This window comes from Marmota flaviventris, chromosome 2 (assembly GCF_047511675.1).
Source record: "Marmota flaviventris isolate mMarFla1 chromosome 2, mMarFla1.hap1, whole genome shotgun sequence".
Taxonomy (NCBI): Eukaryota; Metazoa; Chordata; class Mammalia; order Rodentia; family Sciuridae; genus Marmota; species Marmota flaviventris.
Window position 1 is genome coordinate 136,343,727 of NC_092499.1, and position 18,888 is coordinate 136,362,614.

General features: G+C 35.6%; 1 protein-coding gene across 2 annotated transcripts in view; it reads left to right on the forward strand.

Moving 5' to 3' along the window:
- The window catches only part of Iqgap1 (IQ motif containing GTPase activating protein 1), a 107,112-nt gene that overhangs the window by 32,097 nt on the left and 56,127 nt on the right, over positions 1 to 18,888 (forward strand). Inside the window, exons 3-7 of one of the 2 annotated variants that reach the window (XM_071608601.1) lie at positions 4,284 to 4,440; positions 6,289 to 6,366; positions 7,876 to 7,908; positions 10,634 to 10,710; positions 18,073 to 18,140. In XM_071608601.1, coding sequence (XP_071464702.1) covers positions 4,284 to 4,440; positions 6,289 to 6,366; positions 7,876 to 7,908; positions 10,634 to 10,710; positions 18,073 to 18,140 — 413 coding nt within the window. The remainder of the gene's footprint in view (positions 1 to 4,283; positions 4,441 to 6,288; positions 6,367 to 7,875; positions 7,909 to 10,633; positions 10,711 to 18,072; positions 18,141 to 18,888) is intronic. The other variant, XM_027920063.2, reaches the window with a different exon arrangement.

Below are 18,888 nucleotides of genomic sequence, written 5' to 3' on the forward strand. Positions count from 1 at the left end.
GATTTTCATGTAATTTAAAACTCTTCAGAAACTAGATAATAACATGGGAAATAATCATACAATTTTGAGAAATGTTAAATAATTTTTTAATGGGTTTGTATTATATTTAAAAACAAAAATGAAGAAACAAAATCAAAGGGATTTACCCTAGAAGTGCATTTGGTTTCTGGCTCTTGTACTTTGTGATTATGTGATTAAGTTAACATTGAAGTTATATAGTATGGCACCCTACTTTTTCTAAGTATTCTATCCTGATTTAACTTATTTTTATAAACAAGCCAGGTGGTACTCCATTGTGAGGCATTTTTACTGGAGGGTGAGCCACACTTGTGGTGACTTGGAGGCCACCTTCTGTATTTTGCCTGTTTATTCTAGCTTTCTTCCTCTGCTTATCTACTTCCATCAGGTCACAGTTCTGATCTGATTTTTATGTGATGTGCAAAGAATTCTACCTCTCTATAGAAAAGTTACAAGTCAAATTATTAATCTGATTGCTATAAAATAGCAATCACATTAATAATTTTTTTCAGAAGAAATGACTGCCTTCTTTTTTAAAATTCTTATTCGTTATACACGATAGCAGAATGCATGTCAATTCATTGTACACAACTGGAGCACAATTTTTTCTCCGGTTGTACACGATGTAGAGTCGTACCACATATGCAGTCATACATGTACCTAGGGTAATGATGTTCATCTCATTCCACCATCTTTCCTACTCCCATGTCCTCCCCTTCACTCTCTCTTCTTTGCCCAATCAAAATTGCTTCATTCTCCCCCTACGCCATGCCCCCCCCGCCCCCCCCCCCCCCCCCCGCCAATCCATTAAGGATCTGTATCTACTTATCAGTGAGAACATTCATTTTTTTGGGGGAGGGGATTGGCTTACTTCGCTTAGTATGATATTCTCCAACTCCATCTGTTTACCTGCAAATGCCATAATTTTATTCTGTTTTAGTGTTGAGTAATATTCCATTGTGTATATGTATCACAGTTTCTTTATCCATTCTCTATTGAAGAGCATCTAGGTTGCTTCCTTTTTTAAAAAAATTTTAATCTGATAATTTCAGAGAAGAACCTAACTACTTCCTATATCTCCAGCCCTTTTATTTTGAGACGGGATCTGTGTTGCTGAGGGTCTCACTGGTAACTCTTTCTGGCACTGATTCAAGACAAAATATCTATTGTGCCTTTTACCATAGTCTTCCCTACATATTCTCATTTTGAGAAAAAAATAATTTTTTCTTTGTGTGTTTATATGCTGGAGGGCTGTTTTTGGCTTAGACTATCATTCAGGTTAATAGGAACCTGAATTGATTGTCCCCTGAGATGTGGGGTTGCCAGCAGTTGTTTGCTAGAATGATTTTATCCATATCCTTTTTAGCAGTAAAATATTGGAAAGAAAATTATATGATACATGTCTTTGGATTACTGCTATTTTTCTTACCAACAACTGCCATTGTTTTAATACTGCTCTTCTGGTCTTTAGGCTCTTGAAGAGGGATAGTTCAGATTTTGTAGCTGTTGCAAATTGGTATATAATTTAGTTACTCTGGCAGCTCCTCTGGAAAACTTGTTTCTTTTCCCTCCCCTTTCTGACATTGGGTATAGGAAACAACTAGAAAAGTATCAGTTCTATTCACAGGTCTATCCAGCCTTTATTAAAGTACCTACCAGTAGCCAGCTTCAGCAACTTAATGACACCTTATCTCAAAGTTAAAATGGTTGAGCCGGGGTGGGATGGAGGGTGTGGTGGTGCACACCTATAATCCCAGCAGTTTGGGAGACTGAAGCAGGAGGATCACAAGTTCAAAGCCAGCCTCAGTAGTGTAGCAAGGGCTTAAGCAACTTAATGAGACTCTGTCTCAAAATTTTTTAAAAGGGCTGGGGATGTGTCTCAGTGGTTAAGTGCCCCTAGGTTAAATCACTGATACCCCCCCCCCCCCAAAAAAAAAAAAAAAGTATCTACTGTGTTTCAGGCAGTATACTAGCTGCCTTAAGGGTAAAATAGATTTGAAAATGAAAGTTGTTGCTTTTCTTTAAGATTCTGAACGTTTTTTTCAATTTGAAAAGGTAGAATTGATAAAGGAAATTGAATTCTGAATTTAAGTGTAACAACTTATAATAAAAGTGTGATGAATTCATATTCTATAGTCCTACAATTTATTAATACAAAGAATATGTAAAACATAAATGGAATAATAAATGCATTTACATGTTATTTGGCCTGTATTTCTATTGGCTCGGTGTTTTACAAATTTTTGTGAAGGCGGAGATTATGACATATTTAGATTTTTTTTTTTCAGTTTTATTTGCTTTATAATTTAAAATTCTAGAGCTGGGGATATATGTGGCTCAGTGGTAGAGAGTGCATGCTCCAGTCCCCAGCACTGCAAAAACAAAAACAGGGAACGTCTGTGTATCAGTAAACATTATAAATGTTTCATTTTTATGTGGCAGTAATTATTATTATTATTATTATTATTTTTGGTGGAGATTGAACCCAAGGCTTAGCACATGGTAGGCAAGCAAGCATTCTACCATTGAGCCACTTGAGTTTTTTTCATTTGGCTTTCAAAGTTTTATTATAATGGTCAAACAGTCCAAAATCAAAACACAGTGTTTTGGAAACATTTTTCTTAGTATGGTAAAGAATGTGAGAATAATATTAACCTTATAAAATTTGAGTGGAATTTTTTTTAAATTAGGGGTTTATTTATTTATTTTTTTATTTTACAGTAGAATGCATTTTGACATGAAGTGCACAAATGGAGCACATCTCATTCCTCTGGCTATACACGGTTCAATGTCACTCCACTATTATAATCATACATGTATATAGGGTAATAATGTTTGTCTCTTTCTACTGTTCTTCCCATCCCCACAGCCCCACCCCTCACCTGACTCTCCTCTACACAAACCAAAGTTCCTTCATTCTTCCCTAAATTAGGAGTTCTTAATCTGGGTTTCATAAAGTCAATGAAATGTCTGAAATTATTTGTAAAATTTAAGTGTATGAACATTTTTCTGCAGAACAGTCTATAGATATTCATAGGATAATGTGGCTTAAAAAGTGGTTTAAAAACCATTGCTGTAAAGGAATTTTAGTTACCTACATTTCTGTTGTTAGAAAATAGATAGGTATTGGGGCTGGGGCTGTGGCTCAGTGGTAGAGCACTCGTCTGGCGTGCTTGGGACACCGAGTTCAATCCTCAGCACCACATAAAAATAAAATAGTAAAATAAAGATGTTGTGCCCACTTATAACTAAAAAATAAATATTAAAAAAAAATAGATAGGTGTACCTAAACCTTCCTTTGTTTTATCTTAGGCTTTTCTGAATATTTGAGTGGAAAAGATAAAGTTTTGTTTTCTTTTCTCTTTACAACCTTTTTTTCTGCCTTTAAAATCACCTTCAAGAATTGTTTACTGCTTCCATAGGAATTTCTTTTGGTATTTTAGCTAATTGTCTGTTTTGATAATCCTTAAGCCACCTCAAAATCTGAACTGAGAAATTCACTGTTTGGATTCTGAATTCTGAAACTGAAAAAGAACATAAGCAACAGATAGGAGATTTTGAACAGTTAGAATGGTGGTTTCAGTCATACTTTTTTTTTTTTTTTTTAAAGAACTTCTTCAGGAAGTAAGTAAAGGTTCAGGAAAGAGTCTGCCATTCATGGGATAGTAAGGATATGGGGAGTCAGTGGCTCTATTGGTGTAGCAGGGGAAAGTGAAAGTAGAGAAGATGGCATTGGTGATCAGGCATTTCCTAAGTTCTCTGCCTTGCAGATTTTTTTTTCTTTCTTTCTTTCTTTTTTTTTTGGTACTGGGGATCAACCCAGGGTCACTTAACCACTGAGCTGCATCTTTAGCCACTCCCCCACCACCACCTTTAAATTTTGAGACAGGGTCTTGGTAAGCTACTGAGGCTAGCCTGGAACTTGTGATCCTCCTCTCTCAGCTGCCAGAGTTGCTGACTATTGTACCTGGCTCTGTTTCATAGATCTGAATGGTTCACGGCTCTTTGTGGAAATGGGTCTTAAAAGAGTTGCTAGGACTGAGTGTGTAGCTGAGTGGCAGATCTCTTGTCTAACAAGGTTTTTGTGAGGCCCTGGGTTCAGTCTCCAGCATTGCAACAGACAAAAAAACAAACTACAAAACCAGAGAGTGTTGATATACTGAATTTAAAACTTCAGAGAAAGTGGAAGTTAAGCATAAACTTTCTTAAGAAAGATTTCTGACTTGCCTTCTCTTTTTTCATGTGCTCTCCTGCTTTTTGTGCAGGTGGATGGAAGCATGCCTAGGAGAGGGTTTGCCACCCACCACAGAACTGGAGGAAGGGCTTCGGAATGGGGTCTACCTTGCCAAACTAGGAAACTTCTTCTCTCCGAAAGTGGTGTCTTTGAAAAAAATCTATGATCGAGAGCAGACCAGATACAAGGTGAGTTCTACTTTACTTGGTGCTTAGATTTTTCTATAAAGTTGAGAAAGAAGGCTAGCGAACTGTATTCTGAGAGCAGTTGAGAAGTATGTGTAAGATGTGTTTGCTCCAATAAAGTATGGCCTTTAAAATACCTGGAAGAATGGAGGAAATAGTGCAAAAGAAATATATAGTAGTAAAAGAACTTTGTCTCTCTGTATTTCTGTTAGAATTCTCTTTTTGGTGCTAGAAATTGAACCTATGTCTTCACTCATGCTGGACAAGCACTCTACCACTGAGCTATATACCCTGGCCCCAGTAGAATTCTTATGTTGCTGTGTGTCCAGAAATTTTCATAATCCTAATCCTAGATGAAATTTTTCATTCTTGGAAAGTAGAGGAAGTAATTAGGGGAATTACTTTTATTTATTTAGGTACCAGGGATTGAACCCAGGGGCACTTAAAAACTGAACCACATCTCTAGCCCTATTTTATTTATTTATTTATTTTAATTTTGAAACATGGCCTTTCTTAGGCTGGCTTTGAACTTGCAATCCTCCTGTCTCAGCCTCCCTAGCCACTGGTGGTATTACAGGTATGTGCCACTGTGCCCAGTAGGAAATTACTCTTTAAATCTAATTTTAACCAAGTGCTGAGATTTATTGGCAAATAGAAATCCATAGCAACTTCAGGCAAAAGCATTACTCTGTAATATCAGGTAATATGCAAGGTTAAATGCAAAAATGACTCAATTTCAGAAAATTAAAATTAATAAAATGGTTTGATTTCTGTGACTCAGGGCCCTGAAAAAGACTATTAAACTAAATTGGAATATTGATAAGGAGCAAATTTTGTTGTCTACAGAACTCCTAAAGGGACTTTGCTCATCAGCTCTTACTTGTAACAGCATGAGTATGAAAAAAATGGCGGAGGACAGCATAGCTAATGGTGAATGTAAGAGTGGTCAACTCTCAGAATTGGGCCATACATCATAATGAGCTCAGACTACAGATGATGTGAAGAAAGATTTTTACATTGTGTGTTGAAATTCAGGTGAAAATAGAGAAGGTATAGACCCTAAACCAAAATTAATATCTTAAACAGAAACTTTTCTTAGTCAAAAAACAAAACACATTGAGTTTTAAGTAAGCAGTTATTCTGAAGACAACTCTGGAGCTGTTCTTTAGACAAAATAGAAGGATAATAAAGGAGAGTAGAAACTTCACAGCAATGATTTTTTAAAAAATATCCTCTCTTTGTAAGGATTTACTCTTGAAAGTAAATCTTGTTCAGAAACAGCAGACATAGGGACAGTGGGTATATGTAGCTCCATGCTAAAGCACTTGACTAATGTACTCTCAGCCCTGAGTTCAAACCATACCACTTTAAAAAGAAAAAGATGTTTAGAAGAGGGTATTTTTATGTGTAATGTGAAAACCCTGATTGATGTATTATAATATTTATCATTTTATTGGTAACTTCTATTTTTTATATGACACAATAATTGCTTTATGTACTTTATCTCATAATCTTTTCAATAAATATATAAGGTAGGTGTTATAGAGGGGGAACCACAGACTGAAAGGGTGAAGTGACTTGTTTATGTCACCAGTTGATGCCATGAATTGAATCCAGGATTGTGAAACTCCAAAGCCAGTATTCTGTGAAGCACACTGTATACAGGATGGTTTTCTGAGTGATTCCTAAGTGAGAGGAGCTGATGTATAAATTGGCTTCTTGGTATTGGAATGTGAATATAGTGACTTTAAATTTGAGGGGAGCTTGTAAACTCTCAGGAGGAAACTTCTGTCAGGAGAGTTTTTATTTAGTATTTGCCAATAGTACTTAATGGTCTTTTATTTCTTCTAGGCAACTGGCCTACACTTTAGACACACTGATAATGTAATTCAGTGGTTGAATGCCATGGATGATATTGGATTGCCTAAGGTAACTTGCCTGATATTCATAGTTCTGCCTGTTTCAGTAAAATAGTTCTCATTCTATCTATAAAATTATTCTCAGGATGTTTGTTTTGTGCTACTGGCAATTGAATCCAGGGGTGCTCTACCATTAACCTTCATACCCAGCCTTTTTTATTTTAAGATAGCCTCTTGCCTTAAACTTTCAGTTCTCCTGCCTCAGCCTCATGAGTAGGTGGGGATTATGGGAATGTGTCTCCTTACTGGTGGTTAATTTTTTGTTTAATGCTAAAGATTCTTTTTTTCTTTTCAATTTGTTCTTTTTTTTTATTTTCTTATACCTGTTTTGTTTTACTCTAGTGAAATTCCCTATGATGATAATTACTTTTACTACATTAATTTTAAGACTTATATTAAAGTGTTTTTTCTTAAATAGAATTTACATACTCTAAATTTCATCATTTTAAAGTGTACAGATAGTGGCTTTTATTTATTCACAAGTTATTACATTAAAAATATGAAGTTAGGCCAGGTGTGGTCATGCACATCTATAATCCTAGCAGCTTAGGAGGCTAAGACAGAAGGATTAAAAGTTCAAGGCCAGCCTCAGCAACTTAGCAAGGCCCTAAGCAACTTAGTGAGGCCCTGTCTCAAATTAAAAAGAAAAAAGTCTGTGGTCATAGCTCAGAGGTAAAGCACCCCTGGATTATATATCCGGTACCCATCCCCCCAAAATTAAAAAAATATATATTTATATATACACACACACATGTGGAAGTATTTTAGAGATGTCATTTTCCAGCTTCAGAGTAACCAAAATCCATAGGTTATTTTATATTTCAAATTGTCAAGGCAATATAATGACATTTCTCCCTGTGTCTGTTTTTGGTGGTGGTTGTATAGCAATGTGCATATTCTGCATTTTTTCTCAGGAGTTTATTTTTGTGCTGCTATTAGTGAAATTGCTACTCACTAGATACCCATAAAGGCCATGTCGTCCTTGGAGGCATGGTTAAGTTTGTCTTTGACCTACTTTTAAGAATTTATTTCCCCTCAAACAATTAGAAAAACACAAAAGATGTATTTGTAAGGATTTTCCAGCCTGCTTATAATAGAAAAATTGATAGCAAATCACTTGTTCCTTCACTAGGGATACTATTGGTGTTAAAGTCAAATATGGGTGCCATTATATGTCCGCTTATGTAGACAAAGGAGCTGTCTTCACGTATTAAGTAGGGGGAAGGAAACCAGTTTATGGTTATAAGAGCTTGTGTCCGGCTAACTCATTTCTGTGTGTTGGGATTAAGAGGTGGTTTTTATTTTCATTATATGTAGCTGTGGAGTCCAAATGTTTATAACTAAAGAAAGAATAAGAATAGTGATGTGTGAAGTATCAGAAAGTGGCTTACACCACTTGGAAATGAATATTTGATATTTAGTGTACTGCTGAGCTCAGTATTAGCTCATGTCTGTTGAAATGAGTTAAATCCAGAGCTGAGTCTTTGTAGAAGACCAGCTTTTATCCTCTTTTTTTCAGAGCAGAGTGCTGAAATTCTGTTCCTTGCCACTGGTATGTTTGAGAATTAGGCCCTACAAATGTCAGGAAATGCAATGTGTCAAAATGTTTACAGCTGCTTGGCCTTTCTGTGCACCTGTAACTTCCTGTTCCTGTTTTTTTATATAGTGTATCGCCAGTGGTCAATGACAATTTAACTTCTGTTGAATGGTACTAAGAGCTTTTTTAATATTTGCTACTGCTGGTAGTGTTATTACTATAAGATGCCTTCTTATTGATGTAATTTTAATTACTTTTTTGTTTGTTTGTTTACTAACAGTAGTAACAAACATAGAGTTCCCCAAAGGCTTTCAGGGACAGCATGGTAATCATGTCTGTAGCCTTGGAATATCTACCATACATGATGTAGGTCCAGAAGGCTTCTGAGTAACATGAACTAAAGATACTTCAGCCTAAAAATATATTGATACCCATAAAATAATGTATGGTGTGTAATTTACAGTACATATGTAGTGTTTTGGGATGTCTTTCTTAATCTCCTTATGATAAGTATAGAAAATTAATACAATGATCTTTTGCTTCCTGTCCTTTCTTTTTTTTAAAAAAAAAATATTTTTTTTAGTTATTGGTGAACACAATATCTTTATTTTATTTTCATGTGGTGCTGAGGATCAAACCCAGTGCCTCACACATGCTAGGCAAGTGCTCTACCATTGAGCCACAACCTCAGCCCCTCTTCCTGTCCTTTCTGATTTTTTATTGTAATTGATATTGTTGGCCACCTTCTCCCTGAAATCTTTTCTGATTTTGAGTTTTTAAATTGTTTTTAATTTGCCCAACTAGTCGTGATTACTTGAACTCTTCCACTTTTGTCTAACTCTGTCAATGGGCATTTTTAAAGATGCAATCTTTTTAAAGCTATTTCTCCCATTTTTGTGGTTTCCGTTATTAAGATTCATTTGCTATAAGAAGAACATGGTACCTTCAGTTGGTTGCGATCATTTCTCCTTGGATAGCTTTTTATCACCTAGAATTTTTTATATCTAAAACTAAACCTTTCTTTTCCCCAAGTAAACGTGCCCTTCTCTATGATAAGTGAGACCATGTCATCATTATTACAGTCATCCAAGCTTAGAACCTTGGTGAGATCTTAGTCTAACCAGTCATTTCGAAAACCTTCTTCATTTATGTGAGATTATCTCTTTTATCCATCCACTGTTTTATATATATAAGAACTCCCCAGCCTGCCTCTCCAGCTCCAGTCTTTTCATTATTCAATATATCCTATGTCCTGTCTCCAGTCAGATCTTCCTAAAGCTGTTTTTATCCTTACCCTTAGTTCCAAAGCTAGGGGTTTTCTTTATGTCCTGCTTATCAAGATCAAAATTGTCTGGCTTTTAAGTTGCTCATAGTAATCTGATTCCATCATACTGACCCAACCTTATTTTTCTATTACTTTCTAGAAGATATTCTGTATATTCTTGAAAGCAATGGGCTATATATTTCCTTACTCACAAATATGGTTATTATTGCTTTAACTTATTCTTTTTTCTTGGTATCAGGGATTGAACCCAGCGGCACTTTACCACTGAACTATACCCCCAGTCCTTTTATTTTTTATTTTGAGGCAGGGTCTGAGTTATTTAGGGTCTCATTAAGTTACTTTTATTTTTTATTAAGTTACTGAGGCTGGCCTCTAACATGTGATCCTCCTGCCTCAGTCTCCTGTGTAATTGGGATTATAGGCATGTACCATTACACCCAACTCTGCTTCATTTGTTCTTATAGTTTCTCTTGGTGGAAAATCTTTTACTGTCTATTAGGATTCACTCATTAGTTTAGGACTTCATAGTCTGTTTTCCTAGAGGTCTTTATTACTCTCCAGATTCTTCTAATCAACTCATTATTCAGTCTTTTGCTTCCTATCCTCTGTTACCCTTTATTTCTCTAAATCACAGATTGGGTTGTATGGTGCCACTCTACGAGAGAATAGGTCTTCAAATTCAAAGCTATTGCCAGTCTAAACCTAATGCTGTTGCTATTCTACCTCATTGGTTAACCTGTCAAATATAGAGGTGTTTCAGTGACCCTGGCTCTGAATTTGACATTAAATTAGCAGTAACATAGACCTAGTTCCCTGCCTTTCTGGGGCTTTTAGTCTGTTGGAGTAGCCATTACCGATAACTATAGGTAATTAGTTAATTGCACTAAGTGCTTTCAGGGAAAAATACCTGTCTTCTACATTCCCATATCCACCCTCTACTATATATACTTTATTTTTCTATCTTTCTACTTCTTCAAAGTATTATAGTACATTTCATATTTAATGTTTTTTTTTTTAGTGTCTAAATATAGTAGTTTGCATACACTAAAAAGCATGTAGTGTTTGTTGTTGAAGTATTAATCTGACATAGTAACTAAAAAGATTGTGGTCCTTTAACGCCTCATACACTTGCCACTGATTTAAACTGAAATAGAACTTGGGTTTCTTTTACCTGTGTCTGGGTCTGAAGTAACTAAATCACTTTTTACACGTCTAATGAAATTCAGTGGGTTGACCAAATAAGGATTCCCCAAATACTTTTCATTATGTATTGCCACATCTTACTCCTTGCAGTGCTTATGATGAAATGTTTGTTCAACCTAATGAAGTGATTTTCTGAATGCCAACAATGTTTTTTAATTGTCCATAGTTTTATTTGTTTTATCGATGATTGGTGAATGATTACATGAAATCAGTGGATGGATAACTTACTCTGCTTGTTTTATTTCTTCCTAGATTTTTTACCCAGAAACCACAGATATCTATGATCGAAAGAACATGCCAAAATGTATCTACTGTATTCATGCACTCAGGTAATTAGATTTTCTTGGTAAAATAAGCAGTTTAGGAGTGACATCTCAATTGAGTGTGTGTCTTTGTCCATTGGAAGAGTGAACACATTTTTTCTTTAGCTTCAGGATTTTCAAATAGTATAGAAAGCTGCTAACCTCACACAATGGTGAGAAACAGCTGTGTTTTTCCAGGGAGTAAAGAGAATGGATTTATTTATTCCCATAATAACAGATAGTTTTGTTGTAAAAACACAGCAAAATCTTTCATTATTGATCTAGTGTCTCTGTGACCTCCGCATTTCACGCCGGTGCTGTCTTTTGTTTAGTCATCTAGGTCCTTGCCTTTATTAAGCTATTTGTTCACTCATTCAGTAATTTTTATACCAACATAAATATGATAATAGGAACTGAAACAAATTATTTTTTGCACAGCTTCATGGTAAATTGGGAACATGATTTAATTTCATATCCCTCATTCTTAGAATCAACAGGTGTATTCGATTGGAAGGAAAAGGCGATATCTCTGGAGGGAGGGGGGAATGGGAAGAGAGGGGATGCCTATCATATACTACAGTAATGTAGAATAATGTAGTATTTTAGTAGACTTATTTGATGGCCACAGGACTAAAGGAGAAGATGGGAAAAGTGAGTGAGACATGAATATAAGATTTCTTTGTTTGGATTGTACCTTTTTAGATAGCATCTTATGTGTGTGCTTAATAAATGTTGATTACATGAATGAAGGTATTGTATAATATTGATCTATAAGAAGCCTATTGTCACTCCATGGGGTGCTGCACTCTGTAATCATAGCTATTCATCAGGAGGCTGAGATAGGAGGTTTATAAGTTTGAGGTCAGCCTGGGCAACCAAGAGAGACCCTGATTAAAAATAAAATTAGATAAAAAGGGCTGGGGGTGTAGCTTAGTGGTAGAGTGCTTGCATAGTATGCACAAGACCCTGGGTTCAATCCCTGGTGCTACCAAAAAAAAAAAAAGAAACCTATTTTTCTGAGTTTCTCTTCTTTCATTTTTATTCCTGGTACTAGAGATTGAACCTAGGGCTTCACACAAGCTAAGTACACACTGTACCACTGAGCTACAACTCCAGCCTGTTTACAGTGTGTTGACCACACATAATGCTGGTATCATTGGAACCAATGTGAAACACACAAAAGAATGAATACAGCTAAGGACTAGTGTACTCTTGTATTGAGAATATAGCAATTTCATATGTGCGTGTGTCTAAGCCAAAATCAGATTGATTCTGAGATTGTGATTGGCTTAGTGTCCTCAGTATTGATGATTTTAATTTTAATTTTATTTTTTGTCAATAACCTTATTAAAATTGTACCTATAATGGCTTTCTGAACTTGGCAAATGCAGAGGCTAAATTGGCAGAATTTCTCTCTACTAGTACTATAGCAGTAATGTAACCAGGGTCCCAGGCTTCAGTTCTCTGAAATACAGATGAGGATTAACTGTACCTTTCTCATGATGGAGTCAGAATGACAAAAGGGGGAGGTCCACTATTGTTTTCCATTTCTCTTGCATATGCAGTCTATGCTTAGAAAGTCTACACAGAGCAGTGTGTTCTGCTTTGAGATTTATAGTTTCTTTCCTCTCATTTGGTGTTTTTCCTGAAAGTGGGTGGGCACTTCCTACTTGATGATTAAGTAGGAAGTGTGTGTAATTTTTCAGAGCCTCTTCTTTTACCATAAGACACAACAGTGTTCCAGGCATGTTCCTCACCTCACACGTATTGGGGGTGGCATCACCTCCCTTTGGATCAACTGTGATAAAGAAGTATTATTTCTGTTTTCTTTCTGCCCCGCCCTCCCTCTTTAAAAGTCATTTGTTAAGGCATTATTCCAGGCATGATCATTGTACTTCAGTCATAGTTATTTTTTTAAATTTTTTTTTCATTATAATGGAAATAAATTCTTTTTTTTTTCTTTTTCTTTTTATTTTTTTTGACATGAAAATAATTTTATTCAAAATAAAGATTGAAAGTAAAAGCTTTTTTTCCCCCAAGGCTTTGGAAATTCATCAAAAACAATTAGTAAGAAAAAAAATCATGCATTCAGATTCTAAACAAAGAAATAAATTGGCTAATTCAAATCTTTAATAATTTGGCTGTTTCAATAAAACTGAACAGCTCTATAAAATGCATTTGGTAAAGTCACAAAGAATTTTTCATTTGTTTTGTTAAATTGATTTCAGAAATTACTACTAGATTTAGATGTATTAAATTATTATTATTATTATTTTTTATATTCTGGAGTTCTTTTTTTCTTTTTATTGGTTGTTCAAAACATTATAGAGCTCTTGACATATCATATTTCATACATTAGATTCAAGTTGGTTATGAACTCCCAATTTTACCCCAAATACAGATTGCAGAATCACATCGGTTACACATCCACATTTTTACATAATGCCCTATTAGTAACTGTTGTATTCTGCTACCTTTCCTATCCTCTACCATCCCCCCTCCCTCCCCTCCCATCTTCTCTCTCTACCCCATCCACTGTAATTCATATCTCTCCTTGTTTGTTTTCCCATTCCCCTCACAACCTCTTATATGTAATTTTGTATAACAATGAGGGTCTCCCTCCTTTACCATGCAATTTCCCTTTTCTCTCCCTTTCCATCCCACCTCATGTATCTGTTTAATGTTAATCTTTTCTTCCTGCTCTTCCTCCCTGCTCTGTTCTTAGTTGCTCTCATTATATCAAAGAAGACATTTGGTATTTGTTTTTTAGGGATTGGCTAGCTTCACTAAGCATAATCTGCTCTAGTGCCATCCATTTCCCTGCAAATTCTATGATTTTGTCATTTTTTAGTGCTGCGTAATACTCCATGGTGTATAAATGCCACATTTTTTTTATCCATTCATCTATTGAAGGGCATCTGGGTTGGTTCCACAGTCTAGCAATTGTGAATTGTGCTGCTATGAACATCGATGTAACAGTATCCCTGTAGTACGCTGGGGAAAAGGGTACTCTTGTACATTGCTGGTGGGACTGCAAACTGGTGCGGCCAATCTGGAAAGCAGTATGGAGATTCCTGGGAAAGCTGGGAATGGAACCACCATTTGACCCAGCTATTGCCCTTCTTGGACTTTTCCCTGAAGATCTTTTTTTTTTCTTTTATTGATTTTTTTTAAAATACACAACAGCAGTGGAATGCATTACAATTCTTATTACACATAGAACACAGTTTTTCATATCTCTGTATATAAAGTATGTTCACGCCAATTTATGCCTTTATACATGTACTTTTTTGTATTACAATTCTTAATACACATGTATACCACAATTTTTCATCTCTGTTTGTATATGAAGTATGTTGACACCCAATTCAAGTCTTCATACATGTACTTTGTATAATGATGTCCATCACATTCCACCATCCTTGCTAATCCCCTGCCCCCTCCCTTTCCCTCCCACCCCTCTTCCCTATCTAGAATTCATCTAATCCTCCCATGCTCTCCCTCCCTACCCCACTATGAGTCAGCCTCCTTATATCAGATAAAACATTCGGCATTTGTTTTTTAGGGGATTGGCTAACTTCACTTAGCATTATCTTCTCCAACGCCATTCATTTACCTGCAAATGCCATGATTTTGTTCTTTTTTAATGCTGAGTAAAATTCCATTGTGTATATATGCCACATTTTTTAAAGCCATTAATCTACTGAAGGACATCTAGGTGGGTTCCACAGTTCAGCTATTGTGAATTGTGCTGCTATAAACATTGATGTGGCTGTGTCCCTGTAGTATGCTGTTTTTAAATCCTTTGGGTATAGTCCGAGGAGAGGAATAGCTGGGTCAAATGGTGGTTCCATTCCTAGGTTTCCAAGGAATCTCCATACTGCTTTCCATATTGGCTGCACTAATTTGCAGTCCCACCAGCAATGTATGAGTGTACCTTTTTCCCCACATCCTTGCCAACACTTATTGTTGTTTGTCTTCATAATAGCTGCCATTCTGACTGGAGTGAGATGAAATCTTAGAGTAGTTTTGATTTACATTTCTCTGATTGCTAGAGATGATGAGCATTTTTTCATATATTTGTTGATTGATTGCATATCCTCATCTGAGAAGTATCTGTTCAGGTCTTTGGCCCATTTGTTGATTGGGGTTATTTGTTTTTTTGGTGTTTAGCATTTTGAGTTCCCTAGCTTTTTTATATTCCCTAGAGATTAGTGCTCTATGTGATGTGTGAGGGATAAAAATTTGCTCCCAGGATGTAGGCTTTCTGTTCACCTCACAGATTGTTTGCTGAGAAGAAACTTTTTAGTTTGATTCCATTCCATTTATTGATTCTTGGTTTTAATTCTTGTGCTATAAGAGTCTTATTAAGGAAGTTGGGGCTGGGGATGTGACTCAAGTGGTAGCGTGCTCGCCTGGCATGCGTGCGGCCCGGGTTCCATCCTCAGCACCACGTACAGACGAAGATGTTGTGTCCGCCAATAACTGAAAAAATAAATGTTAAAGTTCTCTCTCTCTCCCTCTCTCTCTGACTCTCTCTCTCTCTTTAAAAACAAAAAACAAAAAACAAAAAAAAGGAAGTTGGGGCCTAATCCCACATGATGAAGATTGGGCCTACTTTTTCTTCTATTAGACGCAGTCTCTGGTTTAATTCCTAGGTCCTTGATCCATTTTGAGTTAAATTTTGTGCATGGTTAGAGATAGGGGTTTAATTTTATTTTGTTGCATATGGATTTCCAGTTTTCCCAGCACCATTTGTTGAAGATGCTTTTTTTTTTTCCACAGTCATAGTTATTTTTAAAGATAACACTCTATTCTTCATTATTCTTAATATATTTGTATACTTTCCATTTCCCCCTAAGTTTTGCTATTCTGAGAATACATTGGAGACTTGGGGGTGTGTAGCTTAGTGGTAGAGCAATTGCTTAGCATGCAGGAGGCCCTGAGTTTGATCACGAGTATTGCCAAAAAAGAATTCATTTGGGGGTCAAATAGGCCCATAATCCCAAATTAAAAAAAAAAAACAAAACTTAATATTGGGGCTGGGCCTGTGGCTCAGTGGTAATGCACATGCCTGGTATGTGTGAGGCACTGGGTTCGATTCTCAGCACTGCGTATTAAAAAAATAAAGATCTATCAGCAACTAAAAAAATTTTTTTAAACAAAACAAAAAAACCTTAATATTTCTGAAAATAAAGTTTTAGTGCAAGCTCTTTTGTTGGCAAAACCTGGTAAGGATTAATTGAGGTTATTTAGAATATTTATGTATACTTGTATGTTTCTCTGCAGAAAAGCAATGTATTGATTATGGGTGCTGCCCCAGCACATCCTGGGAATGTCTTCTAATACCATGTACACTATAGAATCTTTTTAATATTTGAAACATTTCTACATTGATGCATGTCTGGCTCAAAGAATTTAGATAAAGGACTGTGTATGGATTCTGTTTGCTAATTAACTGTCATAAGAGTTTTTATTAATAATCTTTGAGATTAGTTTATTGATTTCTATTTTACTCTGTGTCAGCAAAGATAGTTGGAATCAAGATTAGCCAACACAGCTTGCTTCTTGCTATTGCTACAAAGTGTAGCTTAAATAGGGAAAAAGAAAAGTCTAAGCTTAATGACATGCTGACCAGATACAGGTGTTTTTAGTTAGAAGCATGAAGCAGCCTGAGTGAAGGTTGGGAAGTAATGTTCACTGGTAGGGTTTTTAAGTTTTGAGTTTGAAGCTAAGTGCTTTTTGTGCTGGATTAGAGTATTTGAGTGGCTATTATGATTCTATTTATAGCTCCAGTGTTTCCATAAAATACTCCTAAACACTTCCTAATAAGTAAGGAAAGGTACAAGAAAGATGGTGCCCACACTCCTACTTTTTTCATCAGCCAGTGGTATCTTTGTACACTTTTAATTTACCATCAGATGACATTAAAAGTGACATTTTATGTCTCTTGGGCTATGAAAGTAATGTCCTTAAGTTTTATAAAATGTGGCGACCATTTTTCTATTTTATAATGGGAATAAAAGGGGAAGAAATTCCTGGAGAAAATACCCTTACTACTGGGCACAGTGGTGCATACCTGTACTCCCAGAGGATTGGGAGGCTGAGGCAGGAGGATCGCAAGTTCAAAGCCAGCCTCAACAATTTAGAAAGGCCCTAAGCAATTCAGAGACTCTGTCTCTAAATAAAATGTAAAAAAGGACTGGGGATGTGGCTCCTTGGGTTCAATCCCTGGTACTATAGATAGATTGATTAGATAGACAGATAGATAGGGCTAGGGATATAGCTCAGTGGTAAAGCTCCTCTGGGTTCAATCCCCAGTACAAAAAAAGATTAAATACTGTTATTAATCAGAATATAAGTCAGGCATATTAGTGGAGAAAATATATAAGGGGACCTATTACATGTATAGAAAGTTATTGATTATTTTTATTTTGCTCTGGAAAACTTCTTGAGTAGTTATAAAATCTTCTGAGAGAGCAACTTTATATGGTTTCATTTTGAATGTTTTGCCCCAAAGGAAAGCACTTAATCATATACATGGCACTTCTCTGAGAAAATATTTAACTGCTGTGGATATATAAACAGAAAATTCAGTGTGTTTTCAGTTCTACATTTGGGTTTATTGTATACAATTTAAGTTTTGATCAGTTCTGTGAATGCAGTGTGCATGATGCCTATATATATTTAAATGATGCTGAAGTTTATAGATAATTTGCAAAATCTGTAGACAATTAAATTTCTAGGATTTGTTTCTGATGTATTTTTTTGTCTTCTCCCTTATTGTTAACTGTCAATGTCTGTGAACTGTCCATTTGATCTCTTCTAACTTAATCAAATCTAGTCTGCTATAGTGTTATAATACACTAACCTTACCCAAGTTTACAGACACTTTTTATATCTGTGAGATATTGATTCATGTTTATGATCTATAGGCTCTGAGTGGATATTAGTGAATGAGACTTTTATTGTTCCTTCTTTCATGGAGCTTAGAGTCTAATGAATTTCTTTTCTTTGTTTGTTTGTTTAATTTAAAGATTAAGGTACATAATATGTACTTTATTAAAACTCTTGAATTACCTGAATTAAAATTTTATATCAGTAATATGAATTCAGTGTAAGATTTACTGTCTCAGAATGACAATTTTTCATGACAGTTTTTAAAGTGTCACCTAAAAGTTATTGATTATAGGAAGATAAACAGAAACCAAGAGACCTCACTAATATTAGTTATGTTAAAATTAATACTAACACCTAATTATACATTATGTTTATGCCAGAACTTGGATTTGAATTTATGTCTGCTGATTTCCCTGACTGCCAGTTTTCTTTAAGAGCAGCAGGTAGGTACTGCTGGGAGGCCTAACTCTTGTATATTATGTCTTCTAGTTTGTACCTGTTTAAACTAGGCCTGGCTCCTCAGATTCAAGACCTATATGGAAAAGTTGACTTCACAGGTAAGAAGCTACATGCTTGGCAGGAAATGTTTGATTTATTTGAAACAGGCTGGAAAGTCAGCAGCACCAATTTTAAAGAACTAGGGCTTTAAAAATACTCTGGAAAAAATGATGAAAGAAATATAAATAACTTGCCTTTCTTAATGTGATGGACAGAACACTAAACTTGGAATTTCAGGCTGTGTTCTTTCACTTACAACCTAGGTATGATTAGTAAATCTGTTTTCTCATATGTAAATTGAGTAATTTTAATATGTAATATATATAAAACATATAATTGTATTAACATCTAACGTTAAATGTTCATGTATGGTAAAAAGAAAGTTTATAAGTCCTTCCCATTCCTATTATGGGCAAAGCAAAGGCAAATGAATAGGAAGTGAAAAGATGCAAAGATAGCATTTTAGTAATTTTAAAGTTTAACCATCTTTGGGTGGGTGTTTTTATACATATTAGTCTTTTATTCCTGTTACAAAATACCTTAGACGCTTTATAAAGAAAAGAGGCTACCAGGCACATTGGTGCACACCTGTAATTCCAGCAACTCCAGAGGCTAAGGGAGGATCCCAAATTTAAGGCCAGCCTTGGCAATTTAGTTATTCAGCGAGACTGTCTCCAAATTTAAAAAAAGGGGAGGGGGGCTGGGGATGTAGCTCAGTGATAAGAGCTGGGTTCAGACATCAGTTACCCGTACCCCCCAACCCCCCACATATAAGAAACAAGGCTTATTTAGCTCATAGTTTTGTAG